This window comes from Carya illinoinensis, chromosome 2 (genome assembly GCF_018687715.1).
Source record: "Carya illinoinensis cultivar Pawnee chromosome 2, C.illinoinensisPawnee_v1, whole genome shotgun sequence".
Classification (NCBI taxonomy): domain Eukaryota; kingdom Viridiplantae; phylum Streptophyta; class Magnoliopsida; order Fagales; family Juglandaceae; genus Carya; species Carya illinoinensis.
In genome coordinates this window covers 28,043,170-28,068,939 of record NC_056753.1, presented here as the reverse complement: position 1 = coordinate 28,068,939, position 25,770 = coordinate 28,043,170, and the positions used below count along the sequence as shown (strand labels likewise).

General features: G+C 35.9%; 2 protein-coding genes across 2 annotated transcripts; one reads left to right on the top strand and one right to left on the bottom strand.

The window, feature by feature from the left end:
• Positions 1-701: 701 nt before the first annotated feature.
• Positions 702-2,875, bottom strand: LOC122300653 (50S ribosomal protein L28, chloroplastic). The gene is made up of 2 exons (XM_043111464.1): positions 2,528-2,875; positions 702-1,216 (listed from the first exon to the last, which is right to left on the bottom strand). Exons 1-2 carry the CDS (start codon positions 2,769-2,771, stop codon positions 984-986), a joined length of 477 nt encoding a protein of 158 aa, XP_042967398.1. The 5' UTR covers positions 2,772-2,875; the 3' UTR covers positions 702-983.
• A 17,131-nt stretch (positions 2,876-20,006) lies between these two features.
• LOC122300652 (protein NRT1/ PTR FAMILY 5.2-like) lies at positions 20,007-24,419 on the top strand. The gene is made up of 4 exons (XM_043111463.1): positions 20,007-20,260; positions 21,490-21,707; positions 22,455-23,020; positions 23,287-24,419. The coding sequence occupies exons 1-4, from the start codon at positions 20,146-20,148 to the stop codon at positions 24,164-24,166; spliced, it is 1,779 nt and encodes a 592-aa protein (XP_042967397.1). The 5' UTR covers positions 20,007-20,145; the 3' UTR covers positions 24,167-24,419.
• The last annotated feature ends 1,351 nt before the right edge of the window (positions 24,420-25,770 follow it).

The following is a 25,770-nucleotide window of genomic DNA, read 5'->3' as shown; positions in this document are numbered from 1 at the left end:
CTGTCACACCAATATAAGATGGTTTCTGCAATTGTTGGTTGTTCCAAAGTAGTTGTAGGCAAAAAAAAAAAACAATAGTTCGATACCGTTGATACAAATGCTTGTTAGGAATAATGTAAGGGTGCATCCTTGATCAGGACACACGATCTTTACACCATTTAATAAAATCTGATTCATTCTTTCTTTAAAAAACCAAGCTTCATCGAATTTTCTCAATTTCAAAAAAATAAAAAAAATCTGCAATATGTTTCAGAAATCGAGCTAAAACAATTGGCTCAAAATATACAATACAAATGCACAAAAAATGGGATGAGATAACACACCATTAGAAGGCCATCTTTAGCCTGGAGTCTGCACTTTACCCCAAGGCCCCAGTTTTGATGGTTATTAGGCGCTCAATACACCACCTTTTCGGTTGGCATTATTGCTGCAAGCAATTTTGATGATTGAATCCAGCTCTTCCATTCAGATCAAGATGTATGTACCAGTCCATCCAAAAGGCAATGCTATTTACTAATCTATCACTACCTGCTCTTCTGTTTAAAGGCTGAAGTATGTTTCCTCGAAAGTGGATGAATGACCATATGCATTATGTTCTCCTGGGACACAGATAAACACTACTTTCCAATGCATGCAACTTTAATGACATCAAAAGCCATTATAATGTCATCCATACGACAATTCCTTGTGAAATTCCTTACTAGATCTCCAAAACTTTCTTTGTTTCTTACTTTTTCCAGAGCTCATCATCAAGAGGGAAATATATGGAGGTCGGGGGCGGGGGCTAGAAACATCTTCGCAGAGCTCAAAGTAATTTCTAGGCTTACAACAATGGAAACTGTTCATTCAGACAGAAGATCTAACAGAAAAGCAACATTTTTTTTAAGAATATATATAAGCAAAATGAAGTAACTTAACACACTTCATAAACACAGCCAAAGCTTTTTTTGGTCAAAAAGAGATAAATGTATAACGGCCACATGTTACTCCTTGCGAAGATCTATTCCCGCCTTCTTAGCAACAGCATCCAGGCCATTCTTCTCTATGGTTTTCAATGCCTTGGTTGATAACCGCAGTTTGACATAGCGCTTACCAGCTTCCCACCAGACCCTCTTGTACTGTAGGTTCACAAACTGCAACTTCTTTGTCTTATGATTTGAGAACGAAACCTTGTTTGCCCTGTTAGCCTTCTTCCCAGTGAAGGGACAGATCCTACCTGAAGAAACAAGCCATATGTTATGAGATTAGTTCTAACACAAGCCACTCAAATGGTTATCAATTTTAAACACTAATTAATGTTACAACAATCATCAGAAACAAAAAAAATAAAAGGCAATAATTGATAACACTACCAATATTAAATCTCTTGATTAACATTAATATAAAGTTACTCAACTCATCTCAACCTTAATCCTGACAAAATTGGGATCGGCTCCTTGGATCCATTTACAACTATGGCAACTCTCTCTCTCTCTCTCTCTCTCTCTCTCACACACACACACACACACACACACACACGCAAAATTTTCCCCTAGCATTCCGTCCAAAGATTACCCTTTTAGGGGTTGTTTGGATGTTGAGATGATTTCATCTTATCCCATCTCATCTCATTACATCTCAACATCCAAACACCACTCAAACATACACTTTTCAATTTCAACTTTTTCATCTAATCATTACAACTTTCCCAAACTTCCAAACAAAACACAAAAAATAATTCAATTTTTTCAAATCTCAAAACAAAAATAATATTAAATAAGTTATATTTTAACAATATTTTCACTTCATAATATTTTTATTCAACTTTTTCTCTCTCTTTTCCCAAATCCCATAAAACATTATAACTCAATCCATTTTATTACTATTCACAAACCATTCACTACTATTAACAAATTTCTCATCTCATCTCTTTCTCCAAACATCCCCCTCTAGTATCTTGCATAATCCTCTTTCACAAATTCTACTTAAATTTTATTTCACGCCCTGTACAGCCTCTTTTTAAGTCCAAGTTAGATTAGAACGCTCTTCTTTGTTGGCACATCCGGTGGTCTTTCTTACCCAACATCAAATTTCCCTTTCCCATATTTTTTTCACTTAAAAGGGGGCAAACCAATTGCCAACTTCGAATGAATAATCTTGTTCCTTATCTTTCCTAGAACTTACATTTACCTAAAATAAACTGAAATATAAGTTGAGGGGGGGGGGGGGGGGGGGGGGGAATTCTACAATGCAAGCTATAAACATACATTACGGGACCGATCTTAAATCAAAATTAACTTGGGCATATCACTATCAAACTCGCACATCCCCCATTTTTTTTCACTTTCAACCCATAAATTATCAGCCGAAACATGAATCCATAAACATGAATCCATAAACAGTTAAACACAGGGCTCACAACAAAATAACATTGTTCTTCTATTTTCAAATTCCAGGTATGCAAATGTATGTGCTTGTATGATAGTTGGAACAATAGCTACTTGCTGTATGTAAGATTTCAGGGAAAACAAAGAAAGAGAATTCTTACGGGCAACAATAGGTTGAAGAAGATGAGGTGTGGAAGGGGTGGAGAAGGGTTGGACAGCGTCACGGTTGTTGTACGAAATTCTGAGGCCGCCCAATTCCGAGGTCACGAACCCCAGCTCCGACACCGCCTTGGTCCTCCAAGACGGTACTGATAACGATCTCCTTAAATTACAACAACCTGTTCTACGTAAGCAAAAAGTGTTTCCAGAAAACACTCCCGATGTTGCCGATACCGCCGACGCCATTGCTTCGACCTCTTTCGAGGGAGTTTTCGGGATACTAAGAGGTAATTTGAACTGTGGTCCGAATGGATAACGATAAACGATTGATTGTCAGATTACATTGGAGCCTCTGGTTCTTTTTTATGAGTGCGGGAAAGCCTTAACGTGCACCGCGGATGTAGTGGATGTTAACCTACTGGATAGTTTGTATGGGCCGCTGAGACGGATGCCCAATCCACCAACTGAGCCCATATCAGACTTCAATTTATTTAAAATACGATTGATATATCAACCAATGTGACTGAAATGATAAATTCAAGAATGAAGAAAATCATTTTTTTTTTCATTTAATTTAACCGTTAGAGATGTTAATGTAACAAAACATATTTGATCATGTTGCAATTCCAAATGTCCCTTATATATATGAATTATATAATATTCGTCATCCCGGGTATATTTCCTAATGTTGATTTAAGAAAAAAAAAAAAAAAAGAAAGAGATGGTACATGTAATTTTGTTTCCTAATGTTGTTTTGCAGTTTGTGCACCGAAATATTTGGATGTCAAATCTCCAAACAAACTTCCGCAGAGAATTCTACGATTAAAATAATTATAACTAAATTTAGGGGAAAATCTCTTCAATCTCATCTGCAGGATTATCATCACTAGTGCAATTCTACAAATTATTTACAAATTTATGTTTCACAAGAATCTTCAAATTCCAGCATTTACGAGGTCAAAAACTTGACAAAAAGTTTGCTTGAATGAAAATTTAGAGAATATTTTTTTTACTAGCTAGAGTTTGGACTCTCTAAGTGTTCTATCCAGATCCCAAAGTTTATATATATAGAACAATATGCCCGACTTCTAGGGTGTGGAGAGAGGCCAAACTTGCCATATTTATTATACTTTTAAGAGATTGAGTGACGGGGTGCAGAGATCGAGTGGTATATTTATAGTGTTACAAGTTAGATTTAGTTACTTCAAGAGTCTTGTAAGTGTTTCTAAATTAGTTATGATGCACAAAGTTTTTATAGTGGATTTTAGATGGTGACTTACACCTAAACTAGTTTTAGATTTTGGAAACTTTTTTCAAATAAGTTTCCACTTCGTTGCCAAAATTGTTGGTTGCGACTTGCTTGATTGATTGATTATTGATTTAAAAATTCTAATAAATTTAGAAAACAACTATTCATTCCCCCTTAAGTATATTTGGAATCTAAACTACTGATTTTTCAGGCTGAAATGATTTGATCCTCTCTTCAACCCCTCATGGCAACCAAATTGAGGAAGACAAATCTTAACTATTAGAAACCCTAAATTAATAATAATAATAACAACAATAATGATAATTCTCGTTAAAAGTGGCACCTATATATGCAAAATCACATATATGCCACACTTTTTACAATCTTTTATATAACATGTTTTAAATAAGGAACATTTTTATAAAATAATTTATAAAAGTAATATTACATAAATATATAGTTGTATAAAGAATTTAAAAAAAAGATACATGCGTATCCTTACTCTTTTTAAAAAAAATTTGAATCCATATATTTTTCAAAAGGAGTTAATTTTTTAAGGAAAAATTTAGTTACAAGTATAATTGTATACTAATCTGTGCATCAATTTAATGTGATTAGTTACAAAATAAATTTTATTAAAAATAATATTAACTAAAGTTTTAAATAAAAATTAGTCATTATTAATACGCAGATTAATACGTGACTCTTTTTATATATATATATAGCAAAACTTATTTTCTAAAAGATGTGGTCACAAGTTTCACTAGCTGTAGACTACTAGTTACAGTCTACATCATCGGCTTCTAGAGAGGAAAATGAAAGAGAAAGAAAGTGGGGATGCTTTATACGGAGATGAGATGGGGTTATAACAAGCATCGTTGACTTCAAGTTCACCCTTCAAATGCACGCATGCATGCCTATCACTTCAGGGACGTAGTTTGGGCCACAACCTAATCCACTTTTTCCATGCCGGCCTTAACCAGATTCTTTGTTTTTTGGTCAGCATGATCTATTATAATATAATAAACTATAGCAAAACTTCTTTTTGGCGAGCATGTCCAAAAGTCTAATCGGTAAGTCCCATTCCTCACATGCGTCGACTCGGCAAGCTTGTTTGAGTTGGAATATTAGAGAAGGTCTCATCTATTCTCTATGATATTTTGAGTTTTAGAAAACACATGAGAAGAGAATTATGCACTCGACCATGGACACTAGTTAATATACGAGTAATACTATTATTTATTTTCAAGTCGTATTGCTAACTTGACGCATTTTTACTTTGTTAAATTTACTTCACTACAAGAAATATAGGTATTTATAGCATCCAAAATAGCTGCAATAAATAGCTACTTTTGCTATAAGATGGTATTTCCATCGATTGTTTTATGGCTGTGAAAGAAGTGCCACAAAAGAATTCTTGTGACGATGTATATTCATATTTGCAAATACTTGAGCCTATAGCAGCGGTTAATGTTGTTGCTAATGCATATTATGTTGGCTGCAAAAAAATTTATATAGACGATAGGCAATAAGAGCCTTTATTGACCAACGTGGTGTTGTCACAAAACTAAAATTGAAGTCGCAAACTGTATAGTGCAATTTCAGCCAAAAAGAATTTGTCGCTGTTAAGGATATAGAAGACCCACTAAACCACTCGACTACATAAGAGAGGAATGGCAATAATAAGGCCATGGCATACTTGCATAATAGCATGCAACAGGATAATAAGGCCACTAAATATTCCCATGACAGCGTGAAGGAAATGAAACAGAACCAAAATTGAGATACCAGCAGGACCACATTTGTGACAGATGATGCTAGGAGAATAAAACAGAGAACTAGGGATTATTTGTATAACAAGATAGGTACATACGTCATAAAATGAATGGATTAGGTTATTGTAAATTGCCTATATATATTGATTATAAATGCACTGTAAAGTAAGAGTGAATATATAGAGTAATAGAGGAATGATGTTTCTTTCTACACTTCTGTCAAACACATTTGGAGCATGAATTTCCATAACTTAATAGTCGCAAATATGCATTAATGTTGACATAAGAGAAACATTATTTCTGGCAATATTATGTGGTCGATTATGTAAATTTGTTTGCCAAAAAGTGAACGGTGATGTTTTGTGCCAGTTGATAATATAATTATAACAATTAGTTATTTTGGTTACAATTGTCATCACAAAAGGTTTCCTAAACTACGTACCCAATTTTTGCAAAAATATGCAATATCCATTTTTATTCATCTACTTTCAAGGGCTGGATTTTTTTACATTTGTATCTGTAGTTTTTTGAGCCTCAACAAAACTGGTCACAAATAAATTTCTAAACTATCAATTAATTGTCCATCTAGTGATGAATATATTTTAGCCACCTGATCATGAATAAGTCTGTCCATTTAGTGATGAATAAATCTACCCATCTGAAAGTCAATACTTAAGTATGCAATTGGGTAAATATGTAATGAAAAATCAGTCATATATATGTCAGTAGTTTTAATACTATCATTTATAATCCAAGCATTCTATCCATACACAACTTCTATATCAAAAGAGAAAGCTCGTATGATATTTCAATAGTAGTATACAACATTTAGAGCCTTAGCAGAATAATTACATGGTGCTATTAGCATTCATTATGTCTCTTGATATGGTTGTACGATATGGCATATCCCATCTTTGTTCACCTCTCAATATGCTTTGAAACTCTATTTTCCTGCATCCAACAATGTTCTCACAATGAGGTAAGTATTAATAGATTAATATACCACTAGATAAGTCACAATTAGGTTTACCATATGATGTTCAAATAAAGACCCACCATATACATTAAGGTAACAAGCTAGATATATTCACCAGATAAGCCTTGGTTAGAAACCAAAAAAAAAAAAATCAAAAGATACCAAGCAGGAGAGAATGGTGCATTAGAATATGATATTATAGCACAATATGATATAATATGCATGATTGTAGTAGGAGGGAAAAACCCTTGTGCAATATGAGATCAAACATAATTAAAATCTCTTGCACATTTTAATTTTAATTTTAACAACTATTTAGACTAAAGACCTACTTTCTCCTCCTTAACAATTTCCTGTAAACATGGCAAGAATATATTAAAGAGGTAAGCTAAAAGGTTGCTCTTGAAATGTAAGGTACTATATCAATCTTGTAGTACTATAGTAATAACATGGCAAATTGTAACCAGCAAAAGCAGTTTCTTGTATATGAGCCAACCAAATCATGCATACCAATTTCAAATCCTGATACTAACACCCGACAGCCAAAACAAGTTCTAATAATTACCAAATTGAAATATTCACACAAAAATTCTGATATGACCTGGCTATAATCATCATGAATTTATGCTATATACGAAAACAAATTGTGTAGGAATAGTACCTTTCAATGTTTGGTGGCACAATTTGATTCTTCACCAATAACAATCACCACAGTTATATTCATCAGTTTACATAATGAAAATAATTTACAAGGAAAGATTTCTTTAAACTATGTGACTAAGGAAACCAACAACAACATCATGTGCACCTTACTCACATAAAGTTCTTCATCCTTCTCTGTTACAAACTTGTTCCTCTTCATGTGCACCTTAACATCCATCTCGACTCTTTAAACAATTCGACCAAGTTTATTATATTTTCACAATGCAATTAAGTTCAACTTGAATCAATAGTGCCAAACAATAATGATAAGAAGCTAAACTTGCCTTACGGTAGAATTTATACATGGGCCATATATGGATTGCGGTTTGATCACTATGCCTCATTACCTTTTCCTCCAAGAGTTGAACAAAAGACTTCCGACCAGCACTTTGATTTGTTCTTTGTTGTTTTATATTTGCTTTGTTTTGCAATGATAGTCAATGTGAATTATAAATTAAACATTCAACACCAAAACAATACAGCATGCAATAAAGATTTAGGTAACACCAACTTAAAACATTAATGTTAGCTAGCTATCATATTACCATTGCATAATAAAAAAAAATGCCAAGTAAATACAAAAACATTACCTTGAAGCCCCCACTCCCCCACCACATACGTAATACCACTTGATCTATCAACGAGGTCCCTCCTACCAGTGCCGCTTTATGACTTTCATACATATCCATTGTAGATTTTGTGTAGCTAGCTTGTAGTGAAAGAAGTTGAATCGATTCAACTCCTATATCTCCTTCTAAGCTGGTTTGGTTGTTTGATGATTATTTCTCTCCTATTTTATAATAAAATCAGCCTAAACACCATGGTATAAACAAGACATATTATATTATTTAAACTAGAATTGCAGAAGTAAAAGGTATCACTACCAAGAAAATATATACTTTTTTTTTCAAACTTCTATGTTTTCAAAAAAATTAGATGGAGTTAAAAGAAAATTCTCACAGGTGATAAATAAAAAATTTGGTCACTAACGGCAAAAGACGTGATGTACGTGTTGCAGTGAGTAAATAAAAGGTCTAGTAGGGAGGTAAATAAACAATGGTACATCAGCCAATGATTTGTCAATTCAATGCAACATAGAGCGTAAACAACCATTCATAAATTTAGTAATAGTCAAAGATTATTTAGAGTGACACAGACTTAATACAATCAGAACAATAGTAATTAAAACAATAAAGAAGGTGCGATCATAACGACCACATATTTTGCTTTATTTTTTCCAGGCCAAGACATGCATTTGAATCATAAATTACCTTTCTATTAAGGCCAGTTGACTCAAATATAGTGCTATTTCCTGCAGAAAGAAGCCCCTAAAAACAAAAAGGTATACACATTGTTAACTCTTTTTCTCTACGCAGAAAATAATTTCCCAAAAGAAACTATTAAAAAGAAATGGGTTCATCTAGATATTGCTTGATGCTTTCAATCCCGAATGATGTGGCTAGATATTTGGAGATAAAGTCATAGTAATTATTAAGGACCAGGGTCCTTTCAATCAAAAAATCAAACTTTGTTTCTTCACTCTTCATCCTTTGACAAACTTTGACGTCTAGAAAGCCTAAAATTATATTTTCCGTATATGGCCTTTTGCAACAATTTAATTTCATCTCAAAAGACTAAAAAATGTGTCGGAATTATTTTTTCCGATCAAAAAATGCTTTTAACAACGCGCTCTCGTTAGCTGAAAATGAAAAGATAGAAACATGAAAAATAAGGGGAATGGAAAACACACCGTCTTGGGTTTTTATTTATTTTTTTCAATTTTGAACTTTTGTGACGATTTAATGTCACTGCAAAAGACTAAAGACACGCCGTAGTTTCAGTGTTTCATTTTTGAATGTTTTGTAGCGATTTAATGTCGCCACAAAAAATTAAAGTTTGGAAATTATATTATCCTTATATGGCCTTTTTAAGTGATTTAATTTTGACATCACAAAAAACTAAGCGAACGCATCGTAATTAAATTTTCCGTCACAATTATTTGCGATGATAGAGTTTTGCCGCAGTGTGTAGCTTTTGGCAACACGCTCCTGTTTGCTGAAAATGAACGACAGGGGCATGCAAAAATTAGCCTTTGCGTTCAAAATTATATCATCGCAAAAGAATCAGATGCAAAAAGTCATCTACGTTGTAGTCAGCTAGCTTGTCAATACTTAAAAGAATTCTGTTATATATAATTATTTTTATGTATTATTTATAAATTTTATGAATAGAATTGATCACATCTGTTATTTTATATTAAAAATATAATACAATCACTTACATTAATAGATTACGTAAGGAATATATAAAAATAATTATATATAAAATTTTTTATACTAGAACGATTGGTCACCTAAAATATATATGTCACATCTATGACTAAAAAATAACAATATTACAAATATATAAATCTCTAAGTACTTAATTAAAAACCGGCATGATCTCTTGCGTGAGCTGGATTCAATTAGTCTAACATAGCATAAAGTTGGATGCCCCATGACTGGTCAGAAGCTGATCTTTTTGTGAGGCTCGGAAAGTGTTAAGCGTACAAAATTCAACGAACGTGCCATCTCTTTTGGTTTGTCGAGTTTATCAACTATGCATGACCACTAATAAGGATATATCTCATGACAGCGTGCAACGCACCTCTCGGTCTTAACCATTGCTGTGACAGTGGCTACAATTGATTTTCTAGCATTCCTGTAATCATGCTCTACTTACGTATATTCAGTGCATGATCTTAGGCTAGACAAGTTTCCATATTTATCCTGACAGCTACAATGTAAATAGCTTATATATATGTAATGTTACGACATGCAACACGGCAGAGTTTTCCTTCATAATATATATTGTTTTATGGTATCAGAGCGTCATCCGTGACCTCTGTCAACTTCCTCTCTAATGGCCGGCTCTTCTCCCCTGTCCGTCAACCCAGCCAACATTCAAAGCTTAGTGACAGTGAAATTAACCAAAGACAATTATCTCCTATGGAAAACTCAAGTCCTCCCATATCTGCGTGGACAACGGCTTTTCGGGTTTGTGGATGGATCTACTCCTCCACCACCTATAACCATTCCCGATCCCAACACAGCCACCTCTTCCGATACGACGGCAGAAATTCCAAACCCAAAATTCACCACCTGGTATCTTCAAGATCAGGTAGTACTTAGCACCTTGGTGTCTTCCCTGTCTGAAGGCATCCTTGCTCAAATGGTCGGCCTTACCACCTCCAGAGAAGTGTGGTTGTCACTAGAGAAAATGTTCTCTGTGCATTCAACCGTCCGTGCTATCCAAACTCGTCAATTCATGGCAACAACCAAGAAAGGTAATCAGTCTATCTCTGAATATTTTCAGAAAATGAAGTCTTTTGCAGATACCTTAGCTGCCATTGGACAGCCTCTGCTTGATCAAGAGTTCACAGCGTATCTACTGGGTGGTCTCGACACCACCTATGATGCTATCGTCACCTCAATTTCCACTCGCATTGATCAAATGCCCATTGAAGAAATGTTCAGTCATCTTCTCAACTTTGAACTCAGACTTGAACAACACCACTCTACGCTTGAAGCCACCGTAGGGACAGCTAATGTAGCAACGAGACAGGACTCACGTTCACGAGGTGCGAAACAACCACAATATCAGCGCTCCTCTCATCAACAATATCGGGGCCGTGGACGCAACACCCGTGGACGAGGGAATCATTTTTCCTCTTCTGGCCAATTTTCGCCATCTCAGTCCAACAATACTCGGCCAACTTGTCAGGTATGCAACAAAACTGGACACACGGCCATCCAGTGCTATCACCGATTTGATCAAGCCTTTCAAGGACCTCCTCCCAACATGGCTGCATATCTGACTGCACCTTCCTCTGCATCTGATACAAACTGGTATCCCGACACTGGCTCAACAAATCATCTCACCCATGATCTTCAAAATCTCAACCTTCATGCTGAACCTTACGTTGGCAATGATCAAATACAAGTGGGCGATGGGGCAGGTTTGCACATTCAACACATTGGTTCTACTACTCTGGATACTTCTACTCGTTCTTTCTCTTTATCCAATTTATTACATGTGCCTACCATTAAGAAAAATCTTTTGTCTGTTCGGCAATTCACTGACGAGAATAACGTGTTTATTGAGTTTCATTCCTATTATTTTTTGGTGAAGGACGAAGCCACGGGGACAACACTTCTACGCGGCAACACTAAAGATGGCTTATACACTTTTCCAACCCCCTCACACTCCTCTCCTCAGACCAATTATTGTCAACGTGCTCCTCTTGACGTCTGGCATTGTCGCATGGGACATCCCTCATACGCCACCGTTCGTCAACTCGTCTCAAAATTTTCTCTTCCAGTTTCAACAAATAAAAATCCCGGTGTTTGCCCCGCTTGTCATCAAGGGAAAAGCCATCGACTTCCTTTTTCTCCTTCGACGTCCATTTCTCAAATGCCTCTTGACTTAATATTTTCTGATGTATGGGGACCTTCCCCAATTTTATCCTCAAATGGAAATAAATATTATGTTTCATTTGTTGATCATTTCAGTAAATATACATGGCTTTTTCCCATTTCTCAGAAATCCGATGTCATGAAAATTTTTATTTCTTTTCAAAAGCTTGTTGAACGACAGTTTAATTGCAAAATCAAATCTGTCCAAACCGATTGGGGCGGTGAGTTTCGCTCCTTACATACTTTTTTTGCCACTGTTGGAATCCAACATCGCGTGACTTGTCCACACACTTCCGAACAAAATGGCTCAGTTGAAAGGAAACATCGCCATATCGTCGAAACCGGCCTTTCTCTTCTATCTCATAGTAGTGTTCCTCAGCTCTATTGGGATGATGCTTTTCTTACCGCCGCGTACCTTATTAATCGTCTTCCCACGTCTCCTCTTGGCATTTCTCCACATGAAAAATTACATAAACAAGCCCCCGATTTTTCCTCTTTCAAAATTTTCGGTTGTGCATGCTTTCCTTTCCTTCGTCCTTTCAACAACCACAAACTTGATTTCCGATCTAAACTTTGTGTTTTCCTTGGCTATAGTAATCTTCATCGTGGTTATAAATGTCTTGATCTCACTTCCGGTCGCATTTTCGTCTCTCGTCATGTGATATTTGACGAAGCTTCTTTTCCGTTTCGTACTCCTCCTCCATCGTCTGCCACTTCATCTGCGTCTCCCTCTACAACATATTTTCTCCCTTTCGTCTTCCCTCCAACCGACACGGACGCACTCCCATCTCAGCCTGCTTCCCTTCCTGCGTCTTCTCCTTCAACCGAGTCTTTCCTTCCGTCAGTCCCATCTGAATCAACATCGTCTGGACCCTCCACTCCTCCTCCCGACTTCCTACAACCCTCCTCTGCCTCTCCCCTGCCATCTGATAGTGCTGCTGCCGAAGAACTCCCTCCACTTCGTACTCACCCCATGAGCACTCGAGCTCAGAATAATATTGTCAAAACTAAAGTCCCTACAGATGGCACGGTTCGGTATCCTCTTCCTCGGGCGTTACTCACCTTTGGCTCTGTTCTTGAAGCACCCACGTGCTACTCTGAGGCCTGCAAATTTCGAGAATGGCGTGCTGCCATGGATGCTGAATTTTCAGCTCTGATGAAACAAGGCACCTGGTCTCTTGTACCCGTGCAACCTGGAATGAATGTCGTCGGCTCCATGTGGGTTTTCAAAACCAAACATAAATCAGATGGAACTCTCGAACGGCGTAAAGCCCGGTTAGTCGCCAAGGGATATCATCAACAGCAAGGCATTGATTTTGCTGATACCTTTAGCCCAGTGGTTAAACCCACTACCATCCGGTTGGTCCTCACCATTGCTGTCTCTCAAAACTGGTCCATCCGACAGATTGATATTCAAAACGCATTCCTTCATGGGACCTTATCTGAAGAAGTTTACATGAGCCAACCTCACGGCTACATCCATCCCAGCTTTCCTCATCACGTTTGCCGGCTCCACAAAGCTCTCTATGGGCTGAAACAAGCCCCAAGGGCCTGGTATTCTCGGCTTCATGACCATCTTTGCACTCTTGGTTTTCAGAACTCTGCCTCGGACAACTCTCTCTTTATTTCTCGGCATGGCTCAGTCACTACATTTGTGTTGGTTTACGTCGATGACATCTTAATTACTGGCTCTAGTCCCTCTGCAATTAACGATCTTATTTCTGCTCTCAGCCTTGAATTTGCAGTAAAAGATCTTGGAGGATTAAGCTACTTCCTGGGAATAGAAGCTCTGCCCGTTGCCGATGGACTCATTTTGTCTCAAAGCCGTTACATTACCAACTTGCTGCACCGAACAAACATGCATGAAGCCAAGCCCGTTTCTTCACCTATGTCCTCCTCTCAGAAGTTGTCGTTACTTTCTGGTTCTTCTTGCTCCGATCCCTCCCTCTATCGGAGTGTCGTTGGTGCGCTACAATACTTGTCGCTAACACGTCCGGATATTTCCTTTGCAGTGAACAAAACTTGTCAGTTCATGCACAACCCAACCGAAGAGCACTGGACAGCAGTCAAGCGAATTTTGAGGTACCTCAAATTTACAGTTGATTTTGGCTTGTTAATTCGTCCGACTACTTCCACACAGCTATCCATCTACTCGGACGCCGACTGGGCTGGCTGTCCTGACGATCGTAAATCTACCTCTGGCTTTTGCATCTTCTTGGGTCACAATCTTATATCCTGGAATTCCAAAAAGCAACCGACAGTCGCTCGTTCCAGCACCGAAGCCGAATACCGAGCCATCGCCCATGCCACAGCTGAATCTCTTTGGCTTATTTCATTGCTCCGCGAGCTCGGTGTCTTTCTTCCACAGCAACCGGTTCTGTGGTGTGACAACATCGGCGCCACCTATCTCACTGCCAACCCCGTTTTCCATGCACGTACTAAGCATGTCGAAATCGATTACCATTTTGTGCGAGAAAAGGTTCAACAAAAATCACTTGACGTCAAGTTCATTTTTAGTAAAGACCAGTTAGCTGATGGGCTAACCAAACCACTTGTTTCCACTCGGTTCTCTTTCCTACGAGACAAGCTCAACGTTTGTTCCTCCACGTTGTGCTTGAAGGGGCGTAATAAGGATATATCTCATGACAGCGTGCAACGCACCTCTCGGCCTTAACCATTGCTGTGACAGCGGCTACAATTGATTTTCTAGCATTCCTGTAATCATGCTCTACTTATGTATATTCAGTGCATGATCTTAGGCTAGACAAGTTTCCATATTTATCCTAACAGCTACAATGTAAATAGCTTATATATATGTAATGTTACGACATGCAACACGGCAGAGTTTTCCTTCATAATATATATTGTTTTAACCACAAACAGAGGAGCAAGTTGCCACCCAACAAGATATGATCCTTTTGCTCTCTTATCATGCAGAATCTTAATGCTGGAATAATTAGACTACTGCATGCAAATTAAGAAGGTTCTGTTCGTCTTGCACGGTGATTTCATGTCTCATATGCTCGTAATAGTACTCCATGGAATCCTATCCTTGATCTCTTTCCCAACCCTTACGAATACAATACAATACAAGAAAATTACATATTTGTAATCAGTTATAATTTATCACTAAAATGATGACTATTTATTATTAAAATGAATATATTCTCATCATAAATAATTCGTCATAAATACTTATTTTATAAATTAATGTCTATAGTATCTATTAACATATATATTAATAAAACCGAAGTTGTTCGATCGAGGACTCGTTCGCACACGTGTGAGACTAATTCAACAAATTCAACTAGCTGGCTAGCTACTTGGAGGATTATATATATAAATTGCGTGAAGCTTTGGGATATATACCTATCAATAATTAATCAAGCAGTCCACCCGTGGAAACAAACAGTACTAATAGTCATAGAGTACGTGCATCTAAAATTTGGTGGCATTGGACTAAAAGTAGGAAGTACCAAAACTTCAATCCACGTGTAAATCAAATCGATTTTGAAATTATTCATAGCTTTCAGTCTCTATTTTGAATTTTCTTTATCTGCTTAATTTGACTTTCTGTACGTCTTTGATCACTTACTCAAAATTTTAATTTGACTATAGGATTAGACTTATTAACCGACCCGTTTATCTTTTATTTTTTCCTTAATTAATTGTCTGTAGCTATATATATTGAGATTGCAATTTGCAACCTGTAACTTCCGATCCATTTCTTTTAACGAAAATATCTTAATTTGCTGCATTCGACTTATGTTTGTGATAATTATTTTTTCTTTCATTTAAAGGGAAATTCTCCTGATTTGATGGGATTTAGAAATTGTTTGCACCCGTATAAGAGAATCCGAAACTTGGATCTGGAGGGAGGATACCATCAAAATCAAGACTTTTACTACTTGAGCTAACTGAATTTTAGATCTGATATTGATTATGATTTCAATAATTATCATGTTTAGTTGAGAGACAATATTATCATATACTCTAGAATTTTAATCCAAAATCTACATCTTTTAATTAGGAAAAGTAAATACATAGAATTTGTAAGTTTTAAGATATTTAATATTATCGGTATAAATGAAAAATATCTTACTGTTTTTTCTTTAAATTACCATATTAGAGTAGGAAATTCTTGATTTTTCATATGTATTTCATATTAATCTAATCTTATCAAACCACCCCCTCAAAAAAAAAACACAAAAACACAACTCAAAGGGGGGTGGAGCTTCGGCTCCTCCCTCCTTCCTCCCATATGGTTAGACTAGAAATTGTATAACCCTTTATTTTTCAGTTTTTGTTTGTTTTTCCATCTAAAGTATTGCAAAATGACTATATGTTGTTTTCCGAAGCCTGGAAACCACCACTTGTCCAATTGATTTCTAGGCCGCCAATTCTTCGAACGATTAAAGGCTTTTGTTGAATGGAGTAGCCTGTGAGTCACATGCGGGTCAAAGCAGTGCGTGAGATCCATGCGCCATCACACCGGGAAGCTTATACTGCCGCCATGATTTCTTCAAACTCAACTGGTCACTACACTCCTAGCACAGTTCTTTGTTTCTTGTATTTTGCTTTCCTTTAAGTTGAAAATGCGGATCTACAATTGTAATTCATTATTTTCACTTCTATTTTTATATTTATTGTTATTTCCTTTTGTTTAAGTAAAAATAAAAAATAAATAGTCTCTTGGACATTTTATCCATAGAGTAAAAGTCATCTCCTCTTCTAGAGGGTGGGTTTTGAAATCTCTACTTTAGGTAGAGTATGGTCTCGTAGACAGTTTGTTTATAGAGAGTTATAGAAGGTAAGATCATACCAGTCACAAATGAATTTGTGTACTATGGAGCCCTAACCGTCAGTAGTTGGCTTGTAATATGAGATTTTCCATTTATATATCAGGTCACAGCTGTAACTTCATTTTCATGAATGAATGAAGTATATTTCTTATATAAAAAAAATATATATTATCGGTATAAGTGTTTCAAATAACATTAAAGATATTATAAATATGGCATTACTACTCATCAACGCCACACATCACACTTTTTTTTTTAATTTTTTAAAAATTATTTTTAGGTTTATTTTTCTTAAACTAATTGAACTCTTCAACTCATTATCCATATACCAAACATTTAATAAAAAAATAAAAAATAAAATTAAATGTGGTGTGTGCGTAGACTTTTGTTTAGAATTTTTCTTATAAATATTATATGGGATATTTAATTAATATGGAGACGTGAGTACGAGGGTGAATGAAGATCGAGCGTGTCAAGAGATCACTATAACTACTAGTCTAGTACTACCATTATATACAACTAGTCTCAAACCAAACTCATCATCATGAGATCATAATATATAATTAGCCATGATATATAATTAGCCCTTTGTTTAATAGTATATACGTACGTCTCTTGCGATGTAACATATTAATTAAATATTAATGATCGATAAGGTTGATGGCGAAGTTAATTGTATTTTAATTACGAACTTCTACATCGTCCACGTCCTTATCAATGATATCATGATCATCTAGAAAATGGTTCATCATGTAATTATTCTATATAGAATTCTCAATCTTGATCGATCAACTATATTTGTATATTATATGTTCAAGTGCTTTGAGTTGTACAAACACATGCATAAGTCAACACAACGAAAAAAAATGCAATACAAGAAAGGAAAAAGGAGAAAATTTGTTAGATATGATCACCTTATAATTGGCTGCAAGAGATTTCCATCCAAAATTAAGTCCTAATGAAAAATTTGTTGCTCATATGGCATGGTTGAAATCCCTCAACCTATTGCCATATGGCAGTGACGACAAAATCATGATGATCTACGTAATACATAATGACATATATATGCATACATTCATATAATATAACAAGACACGTACATCATATGATGAATCCATCTAAAGCATCATGGTGATACTGATATTGCATGCAATCCATATTAAATGGTTTGAGATCCATGTCAGCCTGCATGCAAGACTCTTGTGTTTATATATATATATATATATACATTGTGGGATAAACATGTATATAAGAGTACTGGTACTGTAGCATGTAGGATTTAATATGCTTTTTGCATCATTGTCATTACGTGGCTTTATATTATATATAGACGAAGTTTTCCAGAAATTAGGTTGGAGAGGAAGTTTCTTAATTCCATATTTCCAATTCATTTAAAAGTTGACACGTATATCTTAAGTGTATACATACGTGCTCGTGCGCTATGCAATCACACGCATGATATCTTTATACATATATATATATATATATATTTTATATTTATATATATAATTGCAATATATTAAAGTTTGAGATTCTTTCAATACACGTTCATAGTACGTAGAAGGCTTGTCAGCAAGTTAAAAACTTTTAAAACGAATCTATAAATTTTATCCTTCAATGGAAAAAAACACAGAAAGAATGGCCATCGTACACTTTTTTCTGGATTCTTATTTGATATCTACCAGCTCAAAATAGTGAGTTTTATGGCATCTAGAAGCTTTGCTTAATTACGAAACTAAATTAGTCCAACGAAGAGGCTTATTTGAAAAAACAATTATAAAAAGGAAAGAAAGAGAGTGACTTATTAAAAGATCAAGACGAGGAAGAAAAAACAAGCGTACTTATGTGGGAGATGACTGAGGGTGATCAGGGTCAAGGGTGTGAACTATCTCATGCCCATGACTCGGCCATGGTTTAATGGGGTGGCTATATCCTGATTCGTTGCTGTCGTTCGCAAGTGGTCCCTATCTGAGACCTTAACGCCGCTCAAGATATTTGACCATTATTGATCCATTCAATGAATTATATTTTTTTCTATAGATTTTTTCCTTCTTTTCCCACAAGTGGTCCCTCAACTACTTTAGGGTATATCTATTCATCATTTCTTTTTTTTTATCATATAGTCTTCAATCATTTTATACTATATCATAAGATGATAAGAATTAAAATAATGAGTAATATTACTTAATCTCTAATTTATAATATAGCTGGAATTGAGTTTTAATGAAAAATCTAACGTTAGAATTTTAAAAATTTTGAACTTTGTATTTACAAATACTTAAAATAAAATACTATAAAATATATATTTTTTTAAAGGAAAATACTTTAATTAGTCATAAAGAGATTACACAAAAATAAATATATAAATTGAGGTGATTCTATAATTTAGAAAGAGAGAAATATTTTTTTATTAAATATTTTAAATATTATAAGACCATTTTATTTCTTTCCATTCAATCAAGTTGAGATCACTTAGTAACCCAATTGTTACGAGTTACTACATCATGGATTTGACATCAAGAGTTAAGTCAGGACATTTGTTGAAATTATTTGTAGTAGTAAAACTTGATCTTTGGGCTATTGAATGGGCTTTAGACCAATCAGATACTTTATAGGTGCTATGGTGACAAGTAGCTATAACTCAAATTGGACAGTCTGTAACGGGAAGAAACCCTTATAATCACATTCAAGAAGAGTTACTATGTTGATCACCCGTCTCTCCTTTAATAATAATAATAAAAAAAAGGTACAGATCAGCTTACAGAAAAATTAATGAAGTAATAAAGAGAGTAAAAAAGGGCATTGCGAGCAATTGAGAGACATTACGTGAATTAACCCACATGAAAAGAATCCTTTTAGAACCCAAAAAGAATTTCACCGTCCACCAACGACTAAATACGAATTTCAGAGGAATATATACGAGGCAGATTTTTTTTCTTGCAAACACAGTGCTACAGTTTATGTACACACGACACTGCATGCATTCTTACCATTCAGAAGAATGGAACCAAATATGTATAGTCTGATATCGGATTGACGATTCAACTTAGGTTGAGCAGCTAGCAAAAAAGGTGGGGAAATCTCCCCATATGGCCAAAATATTTTGAGGATCCAAGATCCTTTTAAAGGTAAACAAAAAATATTTAAAGAAAAATTTGGGAGCGTATATTCGTCATCTAGAAGATGAATGCCAGTATGCATACCACATTAAATGTGTGTGCATATTTATTTATTTTTCTTTGAAGTTGGGGTCCACATACATTTACATTAGGAGTAATGCTATAGGTATCGGACAATACATCCGAAAAAGTGTCCCGAACAGTGTATATATATATATATATTGTTTTTAATACATTTGTTAATCATTATAAACATTTTATAAAAAACTAAAAAAATATAATATTATTTAAAAACACTTCTTTAAAAAAAAAAAATTGATTCGAAACACTCGTTCGGGATACTATACGGGACAAATAGCATTTCTCTTAGGTTAATTAGATGGGTGTTGAAGTCAATACCTAAGAAATGGTTGGCAAAGTTGGGTAGCCTATAAAAAAAGGGTGGGGTAATTGGACAGTACTGAACCAACTAGCTAGCAGATCCATCGATCATACAGAAGAAATAAAGAAGGGGGTTGCCACTCTGAGTCTGGAAGGAAAGTGATGGCAGGGGAAGCAGCGCAGGAGGAATACACGCAGGATGGGACAGTGGATCTGAGAGGAAACCCGGTTCTTAGATCAAAGAGAGGTGGATGGACTGCTTGCTGGTTTGTTGTCGGTACTCTCTCTCTCTCTCTCTCTCTCTCTCTCTCTCTCTCTCTCTCTCTCTGTGTTTAAAAGGCATTGAGTCTTGGGTTTGGTTATCCACAACTCACTTCTTCATACACAAACAGTACATATATGTATGTGTGTATATGTCTATCTACCTGCTTGAGGGATATACACGTACGTAGGTGTGTTTGGGTCCTTGTGAGCCATTAATTTACGAGAGCACTGAACTATTAAGGCGTAAAGTTGCCTGCTTTTCTCTCTACCCCATGTCACAGTTATCTCTGCAATGGCTCCTCGAAAGTGGGATGGATGCCTCTGCGTTTTCTTTCTTGCTAATCCTGCAGTACTAAACTCTGTCTTGTGTTGATCATAAATCTTAATTAATTGTCAATCATAGCTGCTAGCTGTACTTCTGTATGGAAATAATTGATCTCCTAGAAAATATGAGACATTAATCCGGAAGTCATGATACATTAATTCTTATCCAACATTTTCTTTGTCAAGCCTTGAATTCGGCTAGCTGTAATCAGTTTTTCTGCAAATGGCTAAGGAATTAAAGACGGCTACTTCGTTTTCTTCCTTCAGTCTCATTTCTTTGTTTATTATTCATAAAAGAACGGCAATATTTTTGTGCCTATGAGTTATTTGGCTCATGCCCAACTTGTTTCTTCCATTTTTGTTTTGAGAAAGCTTGATCCGAGTTAGAGACAGTTAAACCTCCCCCTAAAAAAAACTCTTTTCCATCCAAGAAAAATTCTATACACAACATCATCATCTCACTTCTCATTATATATGTAATACATTTATTACTATTACATGATTATTTATTAAATAATTTTTTATATGATAATAAATATGTCACATCTGATATAATAGGATAAAAGTGAGACGGTGTTATAGTATATAACATTACTTCTGTCACCCACGTCCCAAAGAAAAAAATTAAGAAAAAAAAAGGCTGTAAAATGCACCCGTAGCTATTTTACACAACCCGCTATATACGTATGAAATACCAAGGGCTATTATTTCAAGACGGGTATCTAATCAATGGCCAAGTCCAAAATGACAAATCTTGCAGTAAGGAGTACTTAATCAACTCTTTCTTCCAAAAATAGTTCATTTTCGCATCAACTTGCATGCACCCTTCTGCATGATGCGGATCAGACGGACTCGATCATATGAATTATTCGGGGGACCATCTTCCCACTGTTTTGTTTCTTTTTTCTCTTTGTGCAGTGTACGAGGTTTTCGAACGCATGGCGTATTACGGTATATCCTCCAATCTGGTCATATATTTGACAACGAAGCTGCACCAGGGTACCGTCAAGTCCTCCAACAATGTCACCAATTGGGTTGGGACTATCTGGATAACTCCCATCTTGGGTGCTTACGTCGCCGATGCTCATCTCGGCCGATACTGGACCTTTGTCGTTTCCTCTGTAATTTACATCTCGGTACGCACGTCGACTTTAATTTACTGTCCTAGTCTAAAACCTTTGACTCGGAATCTTCTGCTTATCTTCCCTCCACCTTTGTCTTATATATTTAATTATATGACTTAATCATCAATCTTCCTACTACTTCAATGTTACGTGTAAACATAATACGTTTTAGGCTATAGGTTTTGGACTTTTATAGAGCAAAAAAAGTCTCATTTTGTGGAAGAGTTGCAGGAATACGTATGAACGTTTGACTCGGAAATTCTGCTTTATAATTAAGCCTACAATAGGGCGCAGTTGTTGAAAGTTGAAAACTTGTCGGCGTCCTTATACGAGGAGGATGCGGATGTTCTTAATACTGCTTACAACTCTTTATCATATATTAATGCGGCAAGTGGTCGATGGATATTTTTTTCTTTTTGTTTGTACTCTTTTTTATTTTGAAATAATGCTACAATCATTTATTTTACGATCATCTTTATATTATTTTATTACGTGATATTAAATAATTAAAAAATATTTCTCATATTCAACTTGTAAACCAATCATTGAATGCTACGTCATAAAATGTTGAGATGACGGATGATAATTTAGAATATTTCTTTCTTTTATTAAAAAATTAATATCACAATTATAAATGACACAACAGTACTGATCTTTTTAATTCACCTTTTATTTTAGTGTTATAGTTATAACAAAGACCAGTAAGTGTAACAAAGTAAATTTCTCACTTTGTTTTACCATATATTGGCATGCATGCAGGGAATGTTGATACTAACATTGGCAGTTTCGCTTCCTAGCCTAAAACCGCCTCGTTGCTTAGAATCCGACGTCGAGAATTGTAGAAAGGCCTCGACGTTACAGTTAGCAGTGTTTTATGGTGCACTCTATACCTTAGCAGTGGGAACAGGTGGAACCAAACCCAACATCTCGACCATTGGGGCAGACCAATTCGATGAGTTCGACCAAAAAGAGAAGGCCCACAAGCTGTCCTTCTTCAATTGGTGGATGTTTAGCATCTTCTTCGGGACACTTTTTGCCAACACAGTTCTTGTCTACATACAAGACAATGTTGGATGGACCTTAGGATATGGACTTCCGACACTTGGACTTGCAATTTCGATTATCATCTTCTTGTCTGGCACTCCCTTCTATAGACACAAGGTGCCCTCAGGAAGTCCCTTCACAAGGATGGCCAGGGTCATTGTGGCTGCTCTTAGGAAATGGAAGGTGCATATCCCCAATGATCCCAAAGAGCTCTATGAGCTTGAGTTGGAGGAGTATGCAAAGAAAGGAAAGTTCAGGATTGATTCCACACCGACTTTGAGGTATTTATATATATTGTATTGAGAGAAATACCGGCCAAGTCTACAAGCAAGACTAACTAAAAAAAATTATAAACTGACATTTCTTGATGTGAAATGTCAGATTTATTTTATAATAAAAATAATTTATAATCAAACATACCATAAAGAAATTACGGGTTAGCTAGGGGTTGGAATCAACCTATTTCAATCTAGATAGGCATTACCCTCTCTTAGGTCTCAGGTTGCATGCATTTGTCTTAATCTATCAGCTTGATCTCGTTGCGCAGGTTCCTTACCAAAGCGTCTGTGAAAATTGGCTCAACCAGTCCATGGATGTTGTGCTCAGTTACACAAGTAGAGGAGACCAAACAAATGATACGAATGATCCCAATCTTGATTGCCACGTTTATACCGAGCACCATGATTGCACAAATTCATACTCTTTTCATCAAGCAAGGTACCACCCTTGATAGAGCCATTGGCAGCTTTAAAATCCCACCGGCAAGTTTAACCGGATTTGTCACCATATCCATGCTTGTTAGTGTGGTGCTCTATGATCGGTATTTCGTTCGGCTTATGCAAAGGTGGACCAAAAACCCAAGAGGCGTCACTCTCCTTCAAAGAATGGGCATTGGCCTTGTTATCCACATTATAATCATGGTAATCGCCTCTGTGACCGAGAAGTATAGACTCAGTGTGGCCAAAGATCATGGGTTAGTTGAAAATAAAGGACAAGTTCCTTTAACCATATTCATTTTACTTCCCCAATTCCTGCTGATGGGAATAGCAGATGCATTTTTAGAGGTTGCAAAGCTGGAGTTCTTCTACGACCAGGCACCAGAAAGCATGAAGAGTCTAGGGACTTCCTATGCCATGACTACGCTAGGAGTTGGAAACTTTCTTAGTAGTTTCCTTCTTTCCACAGTTGCTAACATAACCAAGGCGCATGGTCACCATGGATGGATTCTAAACAACCTGAATGCTTCTCATCTTGATTATTATTATGCATTTTTCGTCATATTAAACTTCCTCAACTTCATTTTCTTCTTGATAGTGATTAAGTTCTATGTATATAAGGTTGAAATCTCGGATTCAATAAAAGTGCTTACGAAAGAACTGCAGGGGAGGAAAGTCAGGGTCTCGAACCAAGAGGAATCGAGGTCATAGAAAAGAATACAGAAGTTAAGGCAGATATTGAACGTTGTGGGTTGGCCTTGCATTTGCAGTGCTCCTGCCTCCTGCATGTTGCTATAGCTTTGCTTTAAGAAAAGTGTATCTTTGATAGTAATTTATGTTGCACATCAAAACTGTCCAAGAATCACACATGACGATATTTAAGTAGTTCAGTAATTTGTCTATGTCCACTGGACCCAAAATTCAATATGTTTGTATGAGATTGCAAACATTCAAAAGTTTCTCACGTTTCACTCTTTGTTTTTTGCCCACAGACTTCACATATCAGAGCTCTTTTATTTATAGGAGAAGTTCTACAAAATATCTACTAAATATCAATCATCATTAATGAGGAATATAGAGCAACAGTAGCTATATATAGGACAATGCAGTGATGGACGGTGCAAAGCTTCAAGTTGGACGGTGCAGAGCTTCAAGTTGGGTGGTGTAGAGCAAACTAAGTGGACTTTTTGGTTTCACATTTTGGTGGTTTTCAACAATCACCCTATCCACCCAAGTGTGCCATATTAGGCTGCTTACAAATTGATTCATTTTTCAAATAAATGCACATCATTCTTTGACATGAGAGACTTCCGCTATCAAATGCACTCTAAGGCTCCAATGCACCCTAGGTGCTCAACAGTGTGCAATATTTATCAAGTCCAAACAGTGTTGGAACTTGATCCTTGTGACGAATTTTGTCAACATATTTGCTGGATTATCTTTAGTGCCAATCTTCTAAAGTATGATGTCATTTTCTTCTAATATTTTATGTATAAAGTGAAATCGGATATCTATGTATTTTGTTTGAGAGTGATATACTTGATTCTTAGTTAAATGAATTGCACTTTCACTGTCACAATAAACGGTAACGTCTTGCTGTTTAAAACCCAAATTTGTTACCACTCATTGTAACCAAATGACTTCTTTCATGGCTTCTGTTACAACCATATATTCGGCCTCCGTTGATGATAGTGCAATTGTAGATTGCAAATTTGATCACCAACTCACGGGTCTTCTAGCCATAGTAAACACATATCCAGTTGTCGATTGACATTTGTCAAGATCACCTACATAGTCGTAGAATCCATTTAGCCACATACCAATGTGTCTTTCCAGGATTATGCATATAGCAACTAACTAAATTAACGGCTTAGGAGATATCAGGTCGTGTATACACCATGGCATACATTAGGCTTCCAATAATACTTGCATATAGGACATTCATCATGTATTTCCGCTCTTCATCATCTTTAGAAGACTGCAATGCACTGAACTTGAAATATGGGGCTATTGGAGTACTCGCTAGCTTCATCTTTGAGTCCATATTGAAACATTGCAATACTTTCTTCAGATACTGCTTCTGAGTAAGGTGAACTATACATTTCACCTTATCTCTGTTGATCTCCATGCCCAATATTTTCTGTGCTTCTCCTAAATATTTCATTTCAAACTCATGACTCAACTGAGTTTTCAAATGATTTATCTCTACCTTACTTTTATATGCAATTAACATATCATCTATATATAAAAGTAAATAAACAAAAGATCTATTTGCAAGTTTTCTGAAATACACACAGTGATCGTATTGGCAACAA